Source organism: Protopterus annectens, chromosome 16.part0, assembly GCF_019279795.1.
Source record: "Protopterus annectens isolate FY-2018-M chromosome 16.part0, PAN1.0, whole genome shotgun sequence".
NCBI lineage: Eukaryota > Metazoa > Chordata > Ceratodontiformes > Protopteridae > Protopterus > Protopterus annectens.
In genome coordinates, this window is record NC_056750.1 from 678,664,123 (window position 1) to 678,685,798 (window position 21,676).

A 21,676-nucleotide genomic window follows, 5' to 3' on the forward strand; every position below is an offset into this window, starting at 1 on the left:
CATTTATATTTCTTTACCTTAATCGGTAAGTAAAAATATTACAAGTAGTTCAAAAAATCAAATAATACTAATAGGCTTTAGTAGGACTAAACTGCAACTGTGCCCTTTTGAGAAGTGGCCTGTGCACTCCTGAGTTTAACAATGAAATAAACATTGCAAAGAAAAAAAATGCATTTTACTTGGTGGAATTTTGTATTGTACAGATGAAATATGCAAAGCTGGGTTTTCCTTTTAAGTGCATGCAGTTAAAATGTCTATGTTCATCTGCATCTCACCACTTTCAACAGCACGCATCTTCTGGGCAGTCTCTTCCTTAGTGTTGTTCATGCTAATTATGCCTGTTGTCATCAAGTCAGAGAATAGTAGGAATGGTGAGTTCTGAGTGTGTCTCATTTAGAACAACATTTCCAGCACACTCTGTTTTTAACTGTGCAGGTTCTTCAGAAATTGTCTTGTCTTGCAATTATCAGATTTTCATCATTTGTTGCTGTTGGCAAAGAAAATACAGAGCAATTACAGTTTATGTTCAATTAAGTTCTGTACTTGCAGAGGTGGTCCTGATTACTGTCTGTATAAATGTTGCCTGTGACACAAGAAAAACTACCCCACCTTGGATTAGTGTGGCAGCCAATCAAAATGTCACCTTTTGCTTAATCAGCATGTGCAGATTGTTCTGGCTTTTGCTGTTAGGTCACAGCATACACAGGAAAGACTTGGTAAGAAGCCTACACTTGAAGTACCCTAGTCATTAAGCTATTATGCATTATACTTCATAACAGAAACTAGTATTTACTGTGGGGAAAGTGTGATTGTGAACAATGATCATGATGCAATATATTATTTTAGAGAAAAGCAGTGTTTCATCCCCTGCCCTATAATTGATTATTTAAATGACCAGCTCACAACGACAAAACTGGTTAGATAGTGTTGATTCCAAATGAATAATCTTGCATTCAATATGCTTTACATTTCACCCCTAAATCATGTAAGCATGTTATAAAGAATTAGAAACTGCTAATTAAACAACAGTCTCAGAAAATCAGTAACAGTTTGATATAATAGTATTCAGGATAACTGGTATGTGAAAGAAAAAGCAAAGAGTAAGACGGGGCAAACCAGACAACCAGTAACAAGAGTAGAAGTTTATTTAAGGGGTACATTCAGATTAAATCAAGAACAGTCACACATAATTTGAGGAGGGTTCACTAGAAGTCAGCTTGTAAGATACTGACAGCATATACTGAACAAGTTACACTTGTCAAACAACACACCAACCAAAACAAGAGGGTGACAGCACTATACTGCACATGTTACACTTGTCAAACAACACACCAACCAAAACAAGGGGGTGACAGCACTATACTGCACAAGTTACACTTGTCAAACAACACACCGACCAAAACAAGAGGGTGACAGCACTATACTGCACAAGTTACACTTGTCAAACAACACACCAACCAAAACAAGAGGGTGACAGCACTATACTGCACAAGTTACACTTGTCAAACAACACACCAACCAAAACAAGAGGGTGACAGCACTATACTGCACAAGTTACACTTGTCAAACAACACACCAACCAAAACAAGAGGGTGATAGCACTATGCTGCACAAGTTACACTTGTCAAACAACATACCAACCAAAACAAGGGGGTGACAGCATTATACTGCACAAGTTACACTTGTCAAACAACACACCAACCAAAACAAGAGGGTGACGGCACTATACTGCACAAGTTACACTTGTCAAACAACACACCAACCAAAACAAGAGGGTGACAGCACTATACTGCACAAGTTACACTTGTCAAACAACACACCAACCAAAACAAGAGGGTGACAGCACTATACTGCACAAGTTACACTTGTCAAACTACACACCAACCAAAAGAAGAGGGTGACAGCATTATACTGCACAAGTTACACTTGTCAAACAACACACCAACGAGGGTGACAGCACTAAAAGCAAGAGCATCCGCCGACCTCATGTGCGGCTTTTTTTTTTTTTTTTTTACATAAACACCTTTTACTTTTATGTATTAATGCCATGGTCGTATAACTGCAGAAAAAAGGATGCTTGGAAATGGTGGGGAAAAAAAAAACAGCATGTAAAATTTTGCAGTGCAGTCAAATAATGTAGAGTGATTTCTGGAATTATATATTGGGGGGGGGGTTTGACTAGGAGAAATAAGATTCATAATGTTGTAATTCACTGAAAGATAGGATTGCCATTCCAGGAAGAGTAGGAATGGGTAGAGGGTGTAAGCAAGAATGCCTTCAGCTCAGCATGGTTTATAGGATGAGGGCATGACTATGGGTCTACTAAGACATTAAATGATTTCTTACAATGGGATGAAAATGGACATTCATCCATCTTACTACTTGTATAGTGAATGGATAAGGCAGTAAGGTTAGGAAATAAGTTGCCACAGAGAGTTTAGACTGTGAGCTGCATTCACTGTGATATACACCAAAATGTTCCTACAAAATTTCACTTATTTTGCCTCCAGGATTTGTAGATAATTGCTAGGCTTGCAGTCCAGAGGACTATTTAGGAGACTCTAGCCCAGATTCCTAGTTTCCAGAAAATACTATCTGGTTAAGTGACTTACTAAGGTCCCACAGTAGGCAAATGAGGGCTGACAGAATATCACTTTTGGCTGCCTAAATAAATACTGATACCGCCTTGATGTCCACCCATGCGGCTGTCCAAAAAAAAAGTAAATACAGCACTAAAAACAAGCCAACAGCGCACCAGGAGATAAGTGCAAAAAACAATGACTGAAAAAGCTTCCCACCTTCAACTAGGACACTATTTATTTTAAAGTATGTTCTAGTCAAAGTGAGTGTGCTTTTTGATTACCACAGTGCCTTGCGGAGATGTAGTTCTCCAACATGCTGTTCAAAAATATATACCCTTTGTTGTAGTAATGATCTCACCATTAATGGTAACCAAATAGCACCTTGAGATGTGAAAGAAAGTACATGCATTATGACTACAAAGTCATAGAAATATAAAATCATTACATACATAGAAACAGTAGTAAACTATAATTTGAACTTTGGGTTCTGTATATCTACCAAAGTCAGTTTGGTCAATGTGTACCAAAATCTAGTAACTCAAGACAGATTTTGTTGGGAGGGTGGCCTAATGGTTAAGGTGTTTGCCTTACAAACACAAGGTACAGGGTTTGAATCTCACAGGGGATAATTGGCTAGGCTTAAAATGGCTCGCAAGGGCAGTTAGCCTTGTACTAATCTATGAACCTATGATCAGCATACCATTTTATACCTAACTGATATGACCCACTATTGAATACATCGTCAGACTCTCTAGCTTTACAAGATGTGACCAGAAAGAACTTTTAAAAGTACACGGATTCCTTATTAGGAAAATGATAGGGTAGGAACATCTGAGCCCATCAGAAAGGTATTAAGAACTGTCATTACATGCAGTTTCAAAGATAGAACATTTGTCTGGTCTGTAAGTCAATATCTACTCTGGCTGTCTTTGGAGGTCTGTACATGGAATACAGTGCTAGGGAGATAACCCCAGCTCAGAGACTGTAATAGTAAAAATAAATACAAAGAATAGAAAACAATTGTTACTGATACACTTTACAATATTTTCTAAGATTATGGAATAAGCAACCTCTTGCATTCAAAGAAAGTCCATCATTAGTTTCCTTTGGAAGTCGTCTTTATATATGGGGAATACAAAATATCAATGCCAAATTCTGCCAATCTGCTTGAATGCCACTAAGTCACTAGCATGATAACTGAACCTAGGAACCTGTGGTTTTGTTTATCTGTTGCATTCCTGTGAAGTTAATCATTTCTGTTACTCTTTAAACAGAAAAACAAAGATGAGTGAAGAATTTGGATCTACTGTTCAAACTCATCCTCTTGTATCTAGTAGTGCCTTGTTATAGCCCTCAATACATTTAAATAAAGTATTTTACCTGGACTTTACCCCAAATGGCCATGCCTTTCTCTGGGGCTGCCAACTTCTTACTATTAACCTGTGGATTTATGATGCCCGCATAATCGTTTTATGCCTACTTGTCTGCAAGTTTCAAACTCATATATGCCTATCTCTTTGACTTACCATCATGTTAACCTATACCTTATTCAGGTTATGCATGTTTTTACCTCACTTTTTTTCTTCTATTGATAAAGGATGTCATACAGCATTTTACTGGTTTGACTATGACTTGACAGCTCACTCATTGATGTCTGATAGAAGACTGTTATTTTGTAATCCCAAAACTGTCTTTACTGCTCTTTCTGTTCACCCTGAAGACATCATGAGCAACACTGCAGTATAGTAACTCCTGCAAAGGTTTCACTCTCCAAATGACAAATGTAAGGCAACACATTGTTATATTTTTTATCAAAGTGCTGTGTGGGACTGCAAAAATGTTTATTGACCCAAGTCTGAACAGTGTGTACATCTAAACTAAAAAGGATTTTTAGTTCAGTTCTGTCAGCTAAACTGTTACTGTTTTTAAATAAAAATAAATAATTCTAGATGCTGTGCAAGAAACAAAGAATATGATATGCATGCTCCGAGTCAGACTGTGGTCATTATCTCTTCGCCAATGTGGCCAGGAACACCACTGCCCTTAGGAAGCCTTCTCCATATGTAAAAAAAGAAAAGAAAGCTAAATTGTCTGATTGCCTTACAATGCTGTTAGTGGCTCAGGATGGACTAAGATTACCTCTGGAACTGATATAAATGAATGGCAAAGGATGTCCCCATATGCTAGGTGCTTAGCTAAAACCCAAAATAAACTGTTGCATGATAAAGCTTTTAATGATATATTAAACACACATTAATTTTCCTTAGCTCTAGCTTTTGCAAAGCAGGGAGTTTCACAAGTACTACTCCCTCATCAGCACAACAGGTTCATCAAGTCTGCCCCAGTGCCCCCCACCCCAAAAAAGTACTCTTACAAAAATAAATAAAATAAGGTGTTAAAGTTCATCTTTATTATCATACTGTATACCTTGGATGAGTGAAATGCAACAGGATTTTATGGCTCCCATGTTTGTTTGAAAAATATGCCGTTATTTCTACAAAATCAGGCAAGTGTGAGGATTAGGAAGTTTCTTCAAACCTCAGATTGTCCAGTCTTGGTGTTAGTCTTTACATATGCATGGGGGGGGGGGTGAAAGGGGGACTTATGCCTTGTAAAAATACTTTTTTTTGTAATACTGTTAAATGGCATGATCAGCTTAACATTTTGTTACCCAATATGACTATTGGTCATGTAACAATCATATGTTGATGTATAAATTTGTTGGCAAAAATTCAGTTTAGTAGAAAGAAAATGATATTGGATGGCAGCTTCCATAGCAGAGGTGTAATATAATGGGTCTGTGTCTCCAAACCGCTGTTAGTACATTCAGTTATCCTGTTTTCTGTTATTCTTTTGTAAGCTTAGATTGGTCAGGGGGCTTGTAGTATGTATGACTTTGTTCCTCCTGTACTTGGCCAAGATTTTGTTTTCTTTTGTTGTATAACCATTTGGTGTTGCGATTCTACCAGGGTGGCTTATCTTTTGAGTTTGTCTTATTCTTAATATGAGTAGGCACAGCTCAGTCTATACAGCTATCAATATGTATGTACAGAGACTTTTAAATAGCTCAGTGTATTTTATGGTGTTTACTGGGTATGGGGGTGATTGGAATTTAACCAAGGTGTTGCTTAGCAGAGAAAGGTTAGCCTTGGAATAGTTGCTAAAGGTTTTTGGTTTTGCTGGATCCCCAGGTTTAATTTTTATTTCAAGTAATATTGTCTTCTGGTCAGATCTGATGAGTGAAGATATTAGATTGGCTGAGGATCACTGGCCCCCATGTTCATGAGTACAAGTTCAATGATGTTTATAACTCTGCTAGGAGAATGGAACAACTGTTCCAGGATGTTGGTAAATTTAAGTAATCTCTGGGTTTGTGCATTAGCAGTTGCATATGATTCCCAATCTATAGAGGGATAGTTGAGATCCTCCATGACTATTGTATTGGGGGTGAATAGTGAGGGGACCCTAGTACATTAAGATAAGTTGTATGGGTTTCCTGTGACATGGAGGGAGGACCTATATGTAACAAGGATGTGGTAGGGCACCCTGTTTATGGTAAGTTGAACATGCATGAGTTCCAGTGGGCCATACACTTCAACTATTCTGGATGTGAGATTAGTCTTAATATAGACTGACACTTCTCCACCTTTAGATCCCTCCTGTGCAGTAGCTTGTATAAAGGTGTGGAAGGCATTATAAATTTGCATTGCTGGGGTACTCTGTGACTTTAAACCATGTCTTCATTACTACATATATGTCTACACTCTCCAAGGAGAGGAAGGCTTGCAGGGAGAGTGGAGTTTCTTGTTAAGACTTTTAGCATTGAGCAGTACCACCTTCAGATATTCTTTCATAGCTTAAGTCAAGTTAGTAGATTGATTTGTTTGGCACTGCCTAAAAAAAGGCAGTATGAGGGTTGAAAAGATCTTTGCCAATATCCGAAAGCCTACTGGGGATAAGTGTAGACCATCCTTGTCATAGCAGCATGGTCTGTCCACCATGTCCCCCCAGGTTATTAAATATTGTACCACCCTGGACTGACACCAGAAGATAAGCCAATTATTAAAATCAATCGTTTTCTGTTGGTAACGTGGCATCATCCTTAGAGAAGGTAGTATGCTGCTGAGTGATAGGCTTGTACATGCCTGAGAGACACAATTGTTAAGCTCAATCATGTCTTGCTTCATATAGTCATGGGCCGTACATCTTAGGTCATTAACACCCACATGGACTATAACAGAGTCATACTAGTACCTGTGGTTCAATGACCTTACTGACTTGATGGATTCTAACACCAGAAAGACAACTACCGATGATTGTCTCCTTCATTCCTGTCAGCTGTCCAGATTTTTGCAGAATGCCCAGATTTTTGCCTCATATTTTGGTTAGTTCCTCATAGAACTTCTGGCTTGCTGGCAAATAGCTAAGGATTGGAGTCAATAATAATGATATAAATTTGAGTTTCTTACTTCATATGCTTCAGAAAATGTACTCTAACAAAATCCTGTTATTCTAACAAATTTATAAGTTTATAAAAGCAATACTTAAAATGTATCCCTGTTTTTGACCCCCCCCCATTATTTTAGACTTTGTCCAGATTTTTTTGTATAAAGAGGTTTGCTCTCCTTACTCAGTTGAGTGAAAGGGACATCACTGTTTCATACTAAAGAATCACCAATGACCAGGACATTTGGCTGTGTGCTGGTTTGCCTTAAGGGCTTAGCAGTGGAGGCAGTGGATACAATGTTATGTACAGTTGTGGGTGGTGTCTTAACAGAGTGTTTATGAGATGGTTGAGGACCTTTTCTTTGATTGTACTGTGCAGTAGGTCTTAGTGTTTTAAGAAGGTTACTGCTAAGTACCTCAGCATAAGTAGTTTTATGTGTAGCATCTTTACCCTGTGCAATAAGCATGGTGCACGTGTCACTAAAAAACTCTATAGGAATAGTTTTGGTTGTATGAGTTTTGCCTCCAGCATTAAAGTGTATTTACACTTCTTGCATACACTATCTGTTTTATTAAGAATAAGTGGGTTGCCAGTGTACAGGAGGCAATTTCTACAACGCCTCAGAATACCCATCTCAACCAGACTGACCACAGAGAGAATCAGGACATGCATATCCATGGACACAGATCTACTAGGGAGGAGTGAGAAAAACATAAATATTGAACAAGTCATTAGGACAAGCAACTTGATGAGCAATGTTCAGCTATGAACAAACTAGATGTTCTAGTAGTTAAAAATGTCTAGACAGTAATGCTACAAATGTGAAGACCACAGACCAGAACAAAGGAAATTAGAATAACAGGCACAATAAGCCTTCACCAGCAATTCCCAGCTCAGAAAGGGTGTAGGCTCTCCTCTCCTGCCACAATAGTTTAGATCACAAACCTTCCTAATGTAAAATAACTGGCCTGAAGCCCAAGTGCATAAACCAGAACTAAGATACTTTTAGAATAATAGACACAATAAGCCTTCAACCAGCAATTCCCAAAGTAGAAGGATGCAAGCTACTTCTCCTGCCGCAAGAGTTTAGACCGCAAGCCTTCCTTATGTAAGATAACTAGTTTGAAGCCCAAGTGCTTAAATCAAAACTAAGATGCTTAGAACAACAGTTACAATGTAATCAGGCTACTAATGAGCAGTAATAAATGCAACACAATAAATGCAACCGAACAGTTTATTTTGTTTTTTTGCTGCTTGTTCTTAAAGTAGTAAAGTTGAAAGAAGCACAGATACAGTAAAAGCAACTGAATAAAGTGCAGTTTTTTAGCAACTGGGAAGGGAGGAAATAAAAGATAATTCAAGTTTAAGAGACTAAGGGGATGGGCCTTCCTAACTGAACTCTCTGTACTTAGTAGAATGAGCTGATGAGATGGGACTGGGAGGACTGTACAAAATCAGAGTTATAGTAGGGATGGGCAACTCAAAAGTCACCAAGTTTAAAAGTACAGCAACAGTTGGTCACATTTGGAAAAAATCAAATGCAGACAGAGATTGGCAATAGTCGGGCAGAGAACAGCAAGCAAGTCAAACAAGCACTCCATCTAATTAAAGGTTCCTCAAAATATTGTTAGTTAAATGAGGAATGCTATTTTTAAGGTCCTCCCACTAATTAATTAGATGTTATTCACTGTCTACAAATTAATTATTTTCTAACTTTTTCTAACTGACCATAGCCAAGACCTTTTAAAACTCCAAAAGAACAAAAAACTTAAAACAATACAAATGTGATGTAAGAAAATGATAAAGAAATAGAAGTAACCAAACCTTAAATGAAAAACTTCAATTCAAAATCAAATGCAGACAGAGATTACCAATAGTCAGGCAGAGAACAGTAATCAAGTCAGACCAGCATTCCTGCTAACATAGGCAGGTGATTAGCAAGTAAATACTGTACTGCAGGGTGTAGATGCAATTTAACTGAAAGGTATGCATGCTGCTGTTCAATAACGAACTATTACAGTTATGTGAATTATTCTGTAGCCACATCACCTAGTCTCCGTATTTTGGTGATTCCCTTTTATAGCAATGCAGGTGTAAAGACAAGGCATTGGTATAGAAAAGCACAGTTGTATGTCAGTAGAAGACACCATCATGATCAGAAAAACATAACCAGAAATTGGTACATTTCATTTAGTTGTCAGTGTTGCTAAGGGAAAAAGATCTTGGTGCATTCATTACATACATATGCAGCTGATCACATGAAGGTGCCATTTAAAGTTGGAATTTCTACACTGCTTCAGGAAGTGAATGTATGTATGCATCTATGTGTTTGTGTGTGTGTCCCCACCAACTTTTATATGAAGTAATTTGTATCTGTATCAGAAGTGCAGGAGAATCTTTAAAAAGTACAATTTCAAAACAAGTGTGTAGAATCTCAAAATAGTGTTTTTTGAGTGTCCCAGGCTATGCATCACCTAGTATGGGCAGGAGGCTGTACCCCTCTGCATTTTTTTTTGCTGCTTATATATAGTAACTCTGAAGTCATTGCACCTCAGAGAAGTGGAAATATTCTGATGTACCCCAAGTCAGGATCTCATATGAATTTGCAATGTTCACACTTACAGCCCAGCTATTTTACAGACCCACATGCATGTGCATCAGAATTTCAAGAGGAGCCCGAGAAATACATCTGACATTTTTGTGTGCGTGTCTGTGCCACTGTCTGTCCATCTGTGTAAAATGCACAAGGAGGAATATACTTAATCACTGTGTATGGATGCATGTACACCTCACTGTGTGTGTATACATATTGTATAATGTACATGTATACAAGATGGTCCAAATGATGGAAAGTAGACCTTATTAATGTGAGATGTTTTTAACAGCTGCCAACGCATGAATAATCACAGTGCATTCAGTGCAAAAAAAAAAAATATATATATATATATATATATATATATATATATATACATATATATATATATATAAAAAATATAAGCTTAACAGATTTATAACCTGTACTGTATTCTACCAGTCTCTCTACAGAAATGTTAGTGTATGAAATGCATTGACAGATGTTTGTTTCTCCATTCTGCTATCTAAAAAAGACCCAGGAGAATCTTGCTGTTTTTTTATTTTTTCCTCTCCCATTTTCACCGGTCATGACATGATCTTTTGAAATGATATCGATGCAGTCACATGCCATAAGAGGAATAAACAGAGAAGGCTTTTCTTGACATTCCTGCTTCCCATTGTTTCCATAAGCTCATGCTTCTTTTTGTTACTACTTCCACCTCCGCCTGGAACACGGAGAATGCATGAGAATGATTACAAAAACACAGACACACTTAGTGGCATTTGTTAAATGGCAGATGGTGACCAATGAAACCATGTTTAGTCAAGAATGAAAACCTGCAGTCTGTGCATGCTGTTATATGCAAGAGATGAATGGTGCATGAGTGCCTGCCCTTTGCTTATGTATGATAAAGAACCCTTTTGCAATTTTAGCTACTGTTTTTAGCATCATTCCTCTTTTTGTAGTCCATCCTATATTGTTTTCCCTTGTCAGTAAGATGCCTGCTTGCCAGTAATACTGTTGATTACCTTATTTGTGAGTGGCTGCAACTCATAATAACCCTTTCTTTTGCAGAGGACAGTACTTTGGTGGATGCAGCCTTTTGAAGCTGAAAATCAATGACTACTATGTTTCTTTTGTATGCCTTTGACTTGATTGAATGCATAAAAAGCTATTTTCTCAATGGTTTGCTTTCTCATGTAAATAAGCAGTAAACTGTATTGCCCTTGAAAGGAACATTCATGGTACGTGTTTGCTTTCTTTTGGAATGCCACTACAATGGCATTGTAACCTTTGAATCTGTAGATCACTTTCATTTCCTTTAGCAAAATGTACAGTCTAAATAACAGAAAATGTACGCTGGCAAATCCTGTAGTAGTTTTGCCTCTGTTATACTGAATAGCAAAGCATTACAGGCATTTATCTATTTTCTGTACCAATACCTTATCAAAGTTACAATCATTTTCTTGAGTATACGAGGGTAAATTGATGTTGTACCATTCATTTTTGTTTCAAAGATGTTGTTCTGAAGCTTAATTTAAATACATTCCTTTCATTCAAGAGTTGGCAGTGGTTGATCTTATAACATTAGCTATGTAATTCATTTTTTTAATAGAAACTTTAGTGCCTTGCCTGATGCATCTGTTTTTCAAAGCATCATTTCCTGAAGTGTACCTTTGTTCTTCTGTTCACCATGATTGTATTTAGTGTGACAAATTAGTAACTCAAATGCCTGTGGTTTGTCACTATAGTCTGCTGCATGGCTGTAGCCTGGTGTACCTGCTATACTGATATACATTTCTGAGTACCACTTCCAAGTTGTACATTATATTTACTATACTTCCTTGTCCTGAGGATTAAAATAAGTGCAAGCCATAGAACAATACAGTTATCTATTTCAAATTTGTTACGAAAGCATTCCATGTATATTCTTCTCTGAATTTGAATTCGGGAAACTCCCGGTAAACGTGTGTGATTGTCTTAAGACTAGAGGTGTAGGAGTTCAAAGTTTGGTGGTAATATGAATACATTTTAGAGTGGGCAGTTTCTGAAGCCTGAGCATTTCAGTGTAGGATTCAGACAGAATGTTTCACAAAGCCTGTGCAAAAAAAAAGAAAAAGCAGAGAAAGTCCAAGTTCCTTTTCAGAAGCATATAAGGACCACTATGGCATGTCAAAGCTGTTCAAGGATTGCATTGCAAACCATGCTATCTACAAAAGTAGCAATTATGCAGACAGGCCACAAATGATGGATAGGTACTTACCATAACAAAAGATCTACCCTCATTAACTGCAACAGTGATGCCATTAGACATTAGGCAGTCTGGCATCTAAAACTTCTCTAGAGTCCAAAATCCCTCTTATTTACCCAGAGCACTCTGCCTGAAGACCATTCTTTTGAGACCTATGGTATATTGTTTAATGTGGACAAAGTATTACAAACCTGTAGACCAAGTTAATACGATGGCTGAGGCATGTGGGCAGGTGTGATAGCAAGTATAGGCATGTTCATCCCAATTTATCATTACTGTAATCCAGGGATGCCATTATGGTAAAAATCACACAACTTTCATATTTGATATAAGAAGCTCTACCCTTATGAACTGCAGCACAGAGTCCAAGCTTATTTTTCTGGGTAGTCTCCCTCATGAAAATTGTAACCCCAGAGGAAGATCTAGACTTAGATATCAAATACAGCTTGCAATGTTTTCTGAAAATATGCATTACACTCCAAATAGCTGTTGCACAAACGAATATCAGCCACAGCTGCAGCACAAAGAAAGGCATGAGAAGTAGTCACTGCTTTGTTTGAATTAACCCTAAGTTCATAGAGCAAAAACACGGTGTTCTTTTTAGAACAAAATTTAATGCAGCCAGCTAAACAATTAGCTAGGTTTATTTTTCACACTTTGGAAAATGATACAATTAACTGAGGGATCTTTCTGCACATAATCCAAGATGTCTGTCAACATCCATACAGTGCTGCATATATTCTAGTCTATTAAAAAAGATGGAGAAGAAAATTGCCAAGTGGTACTGGCTGTTCTCTCACTAGCTACCTTAAGCATACAAGGATTAGCATGCATAGCTAGATAACCAGCTATGGATGGTACATAAATAAGGTGTGCAGCTGTAAAACTGTTCTAGCTGAGGTAGCAGCAACTAGGAAGAGAATTAGAAAATTACTTTGCAAGATGAAAGTTTTAACTACAGTAGAAGCTGATTCAAAAGGGGGATTGTAAGTTTCTGCAATAGGAACTACAACTCTCACCTCTGAACCTTGAGTGGAGGCCAAAAAGGAAAGACACTCTTAAAAAAAGGCTTTTTCAAACTATTTGAGATGACAAGAACATGAAGTATGTACCCTGATGAAAATTAGTTATAGTAGCAAAGTGTACTGTTACTGAAGAATAGCTGGACCTGTGTCAGATATTTGAAATATGTGATCCATAAATGAGAGAGAATAATAATATACAAGTCTAGACCCCTACATGATGCCCAGATATTAAAACATTCACATTTACTCTAATATGTTTTTTACTGATATTGGTGGTCTTATTGGCTATCTGAAATTGTACTAGAATACAATGGAAGACCATTTCTCTGGTCTTTAATGGAACAGAAGAAGCCAGTCAGATACAGGGAGTGGAGATCCAGATGGGGCATGTTTGGAGGGACGAGACAGCATAGTCTTGAAAGGCCTAAGAGAGATGTTTCTCTAATGGTGGAGGCTTGACCAAATATAGTCTGGCTTGTCAAGGCCAAATGAGGCTAGAAAATAACATTACACTTGTGCTGGTTAGAATTCTTTATAAAACTTTACATGAAATGGGGAAAAGTAGAAAGGAGTGCAAGCTGTTACTGGTGGTAGTAGGAGAGGGGAAACAAAAGATCACATATAGGCTGGCCTAATGACTGAACAACTTCTATGCTACCATAGGCCTGAAGGACCACTCATGGTGCAGCAGAAGGTATCTGCTTAGCATTTACTGTAGTGAGCTGATTTCCTGTGGAATGTAGTTTGGTATCAGAAAGTTGCTGCTTGTCATTCCAGTTCCAAAAAACCTCTTCACTTAACACAGGGGCTAGCTGTAGGTTCTGCTTGCTTTAACAGTCCATATTGTCTGTGTGGATGACAGTCACACCTTTGTGAAGAAGAGTCCAGAAAACTGATATACCATCTGGTCTCTGAATGTGATCAGAGACCTTGGATTGTCTGCCATTGATGGTGCACCAGCACAGGGCAGAGGTATCCATTGTGACTACCATTAGAGCAGGATTTGCAAAGGGTTACTTAGAGTCAGATCTGGTGTACTCGACTCTTATCTCAGACTTGCAGGTTTGGATATTTTTATTTGCCAAGACACTGATTCAGATACTTGAGATCACTGCATTTACAGCACCCATTGAAATACAAGGATTTACAATGTACCACTGAAATTGCTGTCACCATCATCTCCAAAATATTAGGGAAAATATGGGCTCTGGTAGATAGCTACAGAATTTGAGAGACCAGTTTGGTTAAGTAAGCTCTGCATGGTATTGTGCCCAGACTGCAGGCTATGAATGTGAGTAACTTCTATGGCTCAAGATGGTGCTTTGAAGTGTTCACTGTAGCACAAGGACTGAAGAGTGAGACATGCTGATAAAGGACTCCTAAGCAGAGATTAGTCTGGTCACTGATGTAGCTCACAGCCAGTTGTCAACATGAGAAAAAACATCACCATGTATGACCTCTGTTTCACTGCAACTACACACATGTATTTAGTGAGCATCCTGAGAGCTGGGGTGAAAACAAATTGAAGAATCCTGAGTTGATACTGACTGTCTTCTACCAGGAAAAGAAGCAACCTCCTGAACTCCATAACTGTCTATATGCAGTGGCAAGGGTATTTGTGGTCCAAAAAATGTATGCAGTCTACTTCTGACAGATGTAGAAGGCTGGGCTACACCACTCAATCCAAAAGCTTTATTTTGAGATGAAATTGTCTAGGCTGCTTAGATCCAGGATGGGCCTATGGTTCTTTATTTCCTTTGGTACCAAAAAGAAACTGGACTATTAGTTTAATATTTTTTTGGTCAGTTGGAACCTCCTGATGACTGTTTTTTGTAAATGTTTCCAGATGTTCTGCTGCACTTTGCTAATGGGATGTCAGGCACAGAGTGATGTGGACACAACTTTTATTTATTTTATTTATCGTTGATTGACCAGGAAAGTAAGACTGAGATGGACCCTATTTTCGGTGGAGACAGAGGGAAAAATGCTCCAGATGCATGTCTTTGGAATGTAGGAGGAAATCAGAGTTACCCGAAGGAAACCCATGCGAACGCAGGGAAGATGTGCAGATTCTGCACAGAAGGCACCCCAGCTGACAGTTAATCCAGAGAACCTCTTGCTGTGAGGCAACAACATTAACCACTGCACCAGTGCACCACCCAAAGATGGATAATGTCTGCCTCCAGTGTGAGACAGTCATGCCACAGTGATTCTGCTGCACTGCCCCAGAAGGATGAAGTTCACAGTATCCCTGCTTTTCCTGAGTACCCCTACTTCTGAAAGGATGACTGTTCTGGAAATTACTATATTAACTCTTTCTTCCAGATCTTTGGTTATGTTGCCGCTGCACACACCTAAACTAAAGATAACATGGGCTCTGCTGAATCTTTGAAAATGTGTATTACAAACGCTGAAATTTCACAATAAACTCTGCAAGGATTTTACCCTCCTTTTTTTATATTCCGCAGGTAACTTTTGACTTCAGGGGCATAAAGAATGATGCCTTTAAAGACTAAAGTCAGAAAAGATACCTTGGCGTTTTCAGCAAATTCAGTGAGTCAGACCCATATGCAGACATGTTTAGTACATAGTGATTTCAGCACCTGCATTTCAAGCTACACCCTCAGTGGGTCTGTAAGCCATACTCATGTGGTTTAATATCAAGGAGACGGTCACCGATTGGGACTGTGGCTTCTGTTATAAAGGTCCATTAGGCAACTAGTCCAGCAACTTTTGCATTTCATCAAAATGAATCGTGTGTGACTTATAGTTTATGGCCTTCACAAACAAATATGGAGGATCCATTAGCGAGTTTGCCAGATTTGTCCATAGCCCTTGACTACTTATCAGGGGATGGACCGAAAGGCTCTTTAGGATTGGAGCCTTTTTACACGCTTTCACAGCAATAGTTGAGTCAGGCTGTGGTGTCACCAACCAGCAATCCCAAGCATTAGGGGGACAGAGTATCTGGTCTAGAATCCATACTGTGGATGCCATCACATACCATACTGCTGGCTAATTTAAGCATTTTAATCAGTAGATGAACTACCAGCAATTAAGCTGGGAGGTCCAAAATACCTTCTCTGTTGTCTTCTGAGGGGAGGATACTGGTTCAGTGGAGCATCCTCACTTTGCCTTACCTTCTATAACAGTTCCCTGAATTTAGGATCAAGTGGGGGTGATGGAAGGGAACTGTTCCCTTCTTGTTAACATCAGGTGTGAATAACTCAATAGGGTAGACCATGTACTTTTTCTTAAACATATGTCTTATGCCTGCCTTTAGTGGAGATATGTCTAGGTATGATGACAAAGCATGGTTAGGTGTGATGATATGGATAGACATTTGTGGAAGTCTTGGGACCCTATGTACTGATGATGGACAACAAGCAGAACAGCAACAGAGTGAAAGAAATTCCTATCATCTATGCAAATACCAATGTCTGTATAAGTGTTGATGTCAAAGGGAACAAATGCAGAGCAGTCTGCATTAATGATGCCAGCATCTACATTAATACTTGGTATCAACAGCAATAGCTTACACTACTGAGGCCAGCACTGCCTCTGACTAGCTTGACATCAAGCTCAGCCCTGACAGAGTTGCTCCCAGAACTGCGCCTGACATGCCCCCTCTATGGTGGCAGCATTGACTTCAAAGCCATCAGAAGTAATAGCAATGTGTACTATTGAGTTTTCTGCACCAAAGGCTGTATCCCTGATGTAGGGACCACAGTCAATGTTGGCACTGAATTATGTGGATAGATTCGAAGTATCTCAGTACCATTGCAGATAGCATATGTATCAATGTTAAAAATTTGGAAGGATGACCCAGTGGGAAATTAATAAATGGAAAAAAAATCAGTCTACCTAAAGGTACAAGTGGTGATGCTACAGATATTTTTGTTGTGCCCTAATAAATTCCTCCATAAACATGTAATAGTCCACCTCTGAATGTGGTAGGCAGTAAAACCTTGCAGAAACTGGACCAGAGGTCATAATTTGAGACACTAGAATGACAATAAACCAGTGATTCATGCCTACTTTAGGCTGACTAGCTCATGCCCCAGGGTTTGCTATCAATTGTGTAGTAGGTATTCATCTTCAAACAGGGGAGGCAGAGGAGATTGAGGCATCCCAATCTGGTAAAATGTGCTTGTAGCTGTAAGGATTTTTTTATATGGCCTATAGTTCCTCCTGAAGAGAGGGAATGCAATGTTGTAAACACAACACCCACACATGGGATCTCCCAACCATGTTGCATTAATATCCAATCTTCCCTTGATGTGCACACAAATTTGAGTGACATATTTGCTGCTCTCTACCACAACAATACCCACTGGGTACTTTAGTAACTGGAGTACAAAACCTGTTTTGCTGTGCTTCCTTTCAAATGACAAAACACCTCCCGGAGCATCTTCAGTGCTCTGTAGCATCAGAATTGCATGTTTACAGTCTGCATGGCTGTGTACACATTTTTACACCACCATCTCTCCTTTGGTACCACTAGTACCCTGTAAAAGTGAAGGTCTAACCTGCTCTTTTATGCACCCACTAAGAAGTAAAATTCAGCTAAAGCCGTGCTTGTCACTGACTGTACAGCCCATACTTGCTTCCATGCCGCACCTACTTGAATATACCTGCAGTTTGTTGGGTACACATTGCTCCTGTCCTCCCCTAACTAGGGTGCCTTCACTCAATATGTACAATTCAATGTACCATTCATTTCTCACTATGGTGTACTGAGCACTTAGAGATGCACAGCTCTGCTTCTTAATACTGATCCTATATGTGCTGTGAGCAAATGCCATCCTTATTAGCCTTACCATGCCATAGTCTCTGAAACCTATTCTAAAATAATTTTTGTCTGTATGGCAGCATGCAGACTACCAGCTGCTGAAAGACCTTTTTTCAGCAGAAATACCTGAGGAAAAGGCCCCAAAAATGAAATTGAAAGAATACAGGTGATTTCTTTTAAATTCATTCACACCTATCATAGAATGCACTAAATCACAGGCACCTATACTGATGATATTGCATGGAGTTTAAGGCTCTATTTTATTTTTACAATTCTATTTTTAATTACAAAATAGACAAAATGGTTTTTGCAGTCTGTTTGCCATTGATGTGTGTGTGTATGTGTGTGTGTGTGTGTGTGTGTGTATGTGTGTGTGTGTATATATATATATATATATATATATATATATATATATATATATATACATATATACACACACACACACACACACACACACACACACACCCACGTGTGTGTGTGTGTATGTAGATGTATACAGTACATACATATATGTTTATATATATATATATATATATATATATATATATATATATATACACACACACACACACATATGTGTGTGTGTGTAGATGTATACAGTACTCTGGATTACTATTATGACTAATGACTAGATTTATTGAAAGAGTGCAGAAAAAGCTTTTAAAAAATGAGGAGTAGAAGGATTATGTTAGGAAAAAAGATTTAAAGATGCTGGGTTTTTCATTAACTGCCAGGTTATAAGTGAAAGGAGGGGGGGTTGAATTAGAATTACATTGGGTGCAGTAGGATGAAAGGGGCATGAGTTTATAAAGCAGATTGAGATAAGGATGCATTTCTTTATTCAGGTGCCATCATAAATCAGTGACATGTCCTCCTTAAATATGGTTTACAGTCACAGATTTATTTAAAGCAGCCCAGAATAACTGCAAGAAATATATCTGGAGGAATTGAAAAACAACTGTGTGAGGCCTGGTCACATCCTCAAAGCAGCCATTTCAGTCACTGACCCTTTTCCTTTATCTCAGTCTGCTTGTATATAGACTAGGGCTGAAAGTCCTATGAACAAAACATGAGGCTTACACTCTGACAAAATCAAAATTTTGTTAGAGCATGTTTTGAGACAAACAGCCTTGTAGACAGTAGGATGAATCAGATTATCACCAGGATTTAGACATAAGCAGCATTTTTATAGTGAAAAATTCTCATTTGGCTTTCTTAGAAGTCCTTCCTGCACCTCAAGCTGATTTTTAACTGACACAGGAAATGTCTAAGTTGATCAAGTTGTCCTAGAATCATGTTTTTGCATCATATACAAGAAGCAGCACAGCAGGTCTGGCAAGAAAGCCTTCTAGGCCAGCAGGAACAGTTTATATACGGACAAGTCTGCCTTTACACCTTTGACTAAAGAGACACACAGCTGTCAATTAGCTCTCATGGGCAAATTAGGGATACACTGTACCTGAATGAAGGGGCTGATGAGCAAATAGTACATCTGAATAACTGCTTTTAACATGGACAATAGAATGTTGAAACAGACTGTGCCACACAATACCAGTTCATATATGTCAATGATCAGCGAAATCAGGGCCTTAGTCTGTACATGGTAATGGTCTGTAAATTGTGGGTTGTCAAATGTCAGGTTATCAACTTCCATTAGAAAGCACAAAGATAGTAGAGACTGTAGGACATTAGAAGCCTACATTATGGTTAGCCTATGTCTGGACGTTGGCACAGGAAATGTTTAAATAAAGAGAATTTGTGTTTCTAATTTCAGGTTAGCAAGCATCCATGAAACCCATTTGGGCAGAAATTGACAAAAAATGGTGACTTTTATTTCTCTGTTCTTGATATAATAAGGGTCCAGTGCAACTGTCAGAGATTTCAACTTACAGGACTAGTATTTACGTATCCTTTATTTGTTTTTCTTTTTCATTGTAGAGTTATGTTGCGAGTTGTGCATTTTCTAAATAGCAAACCAGTTAAGGGTATATGCCTCCTAGTGTGGCTTAAATTAAAGCCAGTTAATAACCATGAGTGTTCCTTAGAAATGCTTGCTTGACACCCTTGATACATTTCACATGCAATGCTCATCTCCAAGAAGGGGTATTATCCTTTGATAACACTATTACCTTTTGCTCCTTATTAGAATAACTTCATCAATCTGAGCTTTCTGCGACTGTTCAGGGCTGCACGACTCATTAAACTCCTTCGGCAAGGCTACACAATCCGTATTCTGTTATGGACATTTGTCCAGTCCTTTAAGGTAAGATACTTGTTGCTTATTGCTTATATCTTCCATTTCCTTTGAATGGTGATCACACTTTAACTAAAGCATAGGTTTTCTATTACGTTATCGTTTAAAACATATTCTTCCTTTATTTTTATGAATGTGCATAAATATCCACACAGACACCATTAGAAAGATATTGTTTCAAAGTAAGATTATTGTACCAAGCACTTCTTTGTTTGCTCTTGAAAATTTGTTGGCAGAGGGACAAATATATGCCACAATGTAAGGGTCTGTCTCATCCCGGTTAAGACGTCAGATACTCCTTAATAGAAGAAAATTCATGCTTATAGATACATTTAGTAAATGTTGCAGTTGTAGCTGCCAGTTTTTGGTGGTTTTAATAGAATATCCTTTGTTATTAAAACATAAATGTTGCCCTGTTTAAAAATATAAACATGTTTGCTCACATTCCCTTGTTATTTCCATGGTATTGTTTGTTCCAGGACCTGGCAAAGCCATAAGAGTTAAAATTAACATTTTCTGTTTGAATCATAGATGAAGTGTGTGAAGAAAAATTTAAGTAATTTTGCAGCAATACCAGATCAAGTGTTTGAAATAGACATATGAACATAACATTGTGTTAGTATGCATATTAATTCTGGCAAGAAGTAAGGCAAATAAAACTATCAGTATAATCAGAGAATATAGACAACCATAAATAGCTTGTCCTAATTAAAAACTGCAAAATATAAATGGGTTGCGATTTGCTTATCTGCAATCCATGGTGGTAATTATTCTTTGTTATTGACCCCTTAAGGATGTTAACCAGTGTTTCAGGTACATGGCTTTTGAATACCTGCATGTTTTACTTGTGTCTTTATTGATGCATTCAGGCCAAAAAAAGCCAAACTGCCATTAGCTGTAGACATTCCATGTTTCACTGTTTTTTTGACTGTGTCAGCACAGCATACAGAAAGTGAAATGTCTATCCACATTTTAGATAAACAAAGCTTAAAAATACACCTGATCCCACAAAAAATATTGGGCATTCAAAAGCCATGTAGCAGAAATACTGGTATGACTTTAAGAGGTCATTTGCACATATCCCATGGGCCTCCACAACAGGAGGTTTAAGGTATTACACAATGAAGACTCTAGCTTGGCTGTTTTTTTCTTGTAGTTTTTACTAAATGGTTTGCCTATGTGACCTTTTTACTCTTTGATTTAGATGTCATTTGGGATATTTTGCAGTCACCCTAATGTTTATGGGCATTGGGCTTATTTTTAAGCTCTCTCTTTCTGGTGTAGCTTTTTTGCCTGAATATGCAAAGACTGCAAAAAAGGTATAGGCATTCAGAAGCCATTTAGCTGACTCACTGGGCCTTTTGCATATATCTCGTAGGCCTCTACAGCAGGTGGTTTGAGGTATTACACAATCAAGACTCTAGCTTGGCATGCATGTATACAAGATGTATATATACATGTGCCAGTGCATGAATATGTACACATCTATGATTGTATGTACATGCATACATATACACACACACGTATCTTACATATACATGCACATACATACCTACATAGAAACATGCGAACATTCTGAGACATACAGCCTCCTATACAAATTGAGTGCATTGCACACCAACATATACACACACAATGACTACTATGCAGACAACTGTGCAGTCACACATGCAGACATAAAAAATATAGCAAAGTTTTATGTGATAACTTAATTTTTTTATTGCTAAAAGATTGCAGGCTTAGGGCCTCA

The 21,676-nt window shown here is 38.1% G+C and overlaps 1 protein-coding gene across 1 annotated transcript in view; it reads left to right on the forward strand.

Annotated features, from left to right (window-relative positions):
- CACNA1B (calcium voltage-gated channel subunit alpha1 B) overlaps positions 1-21,676 on the forward strand; it is a 3,578,581-nt gene that overhangs the window by 2,818,714 nt on the left and 738,191 nt on the right. Inside the window, exon 35 of the mRNA XM_044058770.1 lies at positions 19,819-19,935. Coding sequence (XP_043914705.1) covers positions 19,819-19,935 — 117 coding nt within the window. The remainder of the gene's footprint in view (positions 1-19,818; positions 19,936-21,676) is intronic.